The 1,750-nt window shown below is 53.7% G+C and overlaps 1 protein-coding gene across 1 annotated transcript in view; it reads right to left on the reverse strand.

Moving 5' to 3' along the window:
• Positions 1-236: 236 nt before the first annotated feature.
• The window catches only part of LOC119309063, a 16,867-nt gene continuing 15,353 nt past the window's right edge, over positions 237-1,750 (reverse strand). Inside the window, exons 3-5 of the mRNA XM_037585157.1 lie at positions 1,442-1,663; positions 839-1,332; positions 237-673 (exon numbers count right to left, since the gene is read on the reverse strand). Of these exons, the coding sequence (XP_037441054.1) occupies positions 382-673; positions 839-1,332; positions 1,442-1,663 (1,008 nt within the window). The 3' untranslated portion in view covers positions 237-381. The remainder of the gene's footprint in view (positions 674-838; positions 1,333-1,441; positions 1,664-1,750) is intronic.

Raw genomic sequence — 1,750 nt, forward strand, 5'->3', positions numbered from 1 at the left:
TACACTTGATAACTACCGGAGACACAAGCACCGGGTGTGGCCGTGTACTGCGTGCCCGCGCCAAAGGAACCGCATGCAATGAGCTAGCGAGATGCATGTTCAAACCCATCTTTAGAACTTCTTAATCTCCAGATAAGCAAAAGCCATCAATTAGTACTACTTTGTACAGACATATACTAAAAAAGTGTCAATGTCATCAACTAACAGACATATATCTCTTTTTTTCACATCACAAATGCCTAAACCACTTTGTACATAACATTTACTAGTAGCACAACTTTGCACAATTAAATATCCTAATAATTGTTTAACATGGTAGCGATTTTCTTTGCAACTGAAACGAAAACAAAGCTAAACCAAAACTGACCATATTAGTGAATCCTAGTTTGTGCTAATATAAGCAAATGACTGCAAAAGAAAAGGCACTGTGTCCTCGGCCAAGACCACGTCAAAAGACAAACAAAAAAAGGAAATAGTGGACTGCATGCCCTTGCTGCTCCAACCGCTAGTGGATCGCCGGTGAACTTCAAGGCCACACTGATGCATAAATCGTTGCTGCCGAGCAGTAGTGAACGCTGCGGCTGGCTCGCCGTCTGCCTCTTGGTGGCCCTCAACCCTCCCGCCGACTGAACTGCAAGTGGGTGTGCTGCAGAAACGTCTTAGTGTGGTCCTCCTGTTAGGAACCCGGTGAGCAAGTATGAAAAATGAAATCAAACACCACGCATCACAGTAGCGAACTGCATGACATCGGTACAGAATAAGAGATGGCTGAATCACCAAACTGCGTTAAGGAATACACTGCACTGAATACACCAAAATCGAAAGCAAAAAATGCTACCATTGTTCTAAACTGCAAAGCGCCGCTACTGCTCTTCCATGGGGCATCGGTGCCCCCATTTGACTCCCCTCGCATGCATCCGCGGAATGCGCCGGCAAACTGCACAGCGCCGCCGATGCGTCCCTCGTCGCTGACAAGCTCCCTTTTCTTGCCGTCACGCACTGCACTGCAACACACATGCGCACTGCACGGGAGCTTCGAAAGAGATGCACTGGATGTGCGGGACGAACTTCATGGTTTTCTTTCAGCGCTCTGGGAGGCCGTTGGTGTAGGAACCCCTCGTCGGCGGAGGGATCATAGGTGAGGTGGAGGCCGCTGCGCGATTCGAGGACGAGGATGAGGGGAGCCAAGAAGGGGCCGGTCGGATCCCATGGCCAACACGCTCGAGGAAGAAACCGGCGGCAAGGATGTGGCCAGGACCCCGTCGTTGGGCACAATGTAGGAAGCCTGGGCGACGCGGTGCAGGGATGGAAACAGGGGGCGGAGCGACTGCACTGCAAGAAAGGAACTAGGAAGGAATTCAACAAAGTTGAAAACTCCACGGCTACCTGGTGCTTTGTCAATTCTGCAGCGGCGAGGAAGCAGGGTGGAGGAAGGGAGCACCTCGGCTGCGCAGGGGAGGAGGTGTGCCTCGGCTGCAGATGGAAAGCCAGATAGGCAGAGCCCGTCGTTGCTACGGCCGGTCACCGTCCCCGTGGCAGAAGCGGAGGGGAGGTAGGCCAAGAGAAGTGGTCCGGCGGCGCCGGCTTGATCCAGATGGAGGATGAGCTGCGGATCCAGGGGTGGGGGATGGGTGACACCGGGCAGGGGCGATGCGAGACCAGGCTAAGGGAAAGGTGCGGCCAAGTGCGGCGCCGTCGGGGGAAGAAGCCGAATATGGGTGGGGCGGCGCCGAGGGGGGAAGAAGGTGGA

The sequence above is a fragment of the Triticum dicoccoides genome, chromosome 5B (genome assembly GCF_002162155.2).
Source record: "Triticum dicoccoides isolate Atlit2015 ecotype Zavitan chromosome 5B, WEW_v2.0, whole genome shotgun sequence".
Taxonomy (NCBI): domain Eukaryota; kingdom Viridiplantae; phylum Streptophyta; class Magnoliopsida; order Poales; family Poaceae; genus Triticum; species Triticum dicoccoides.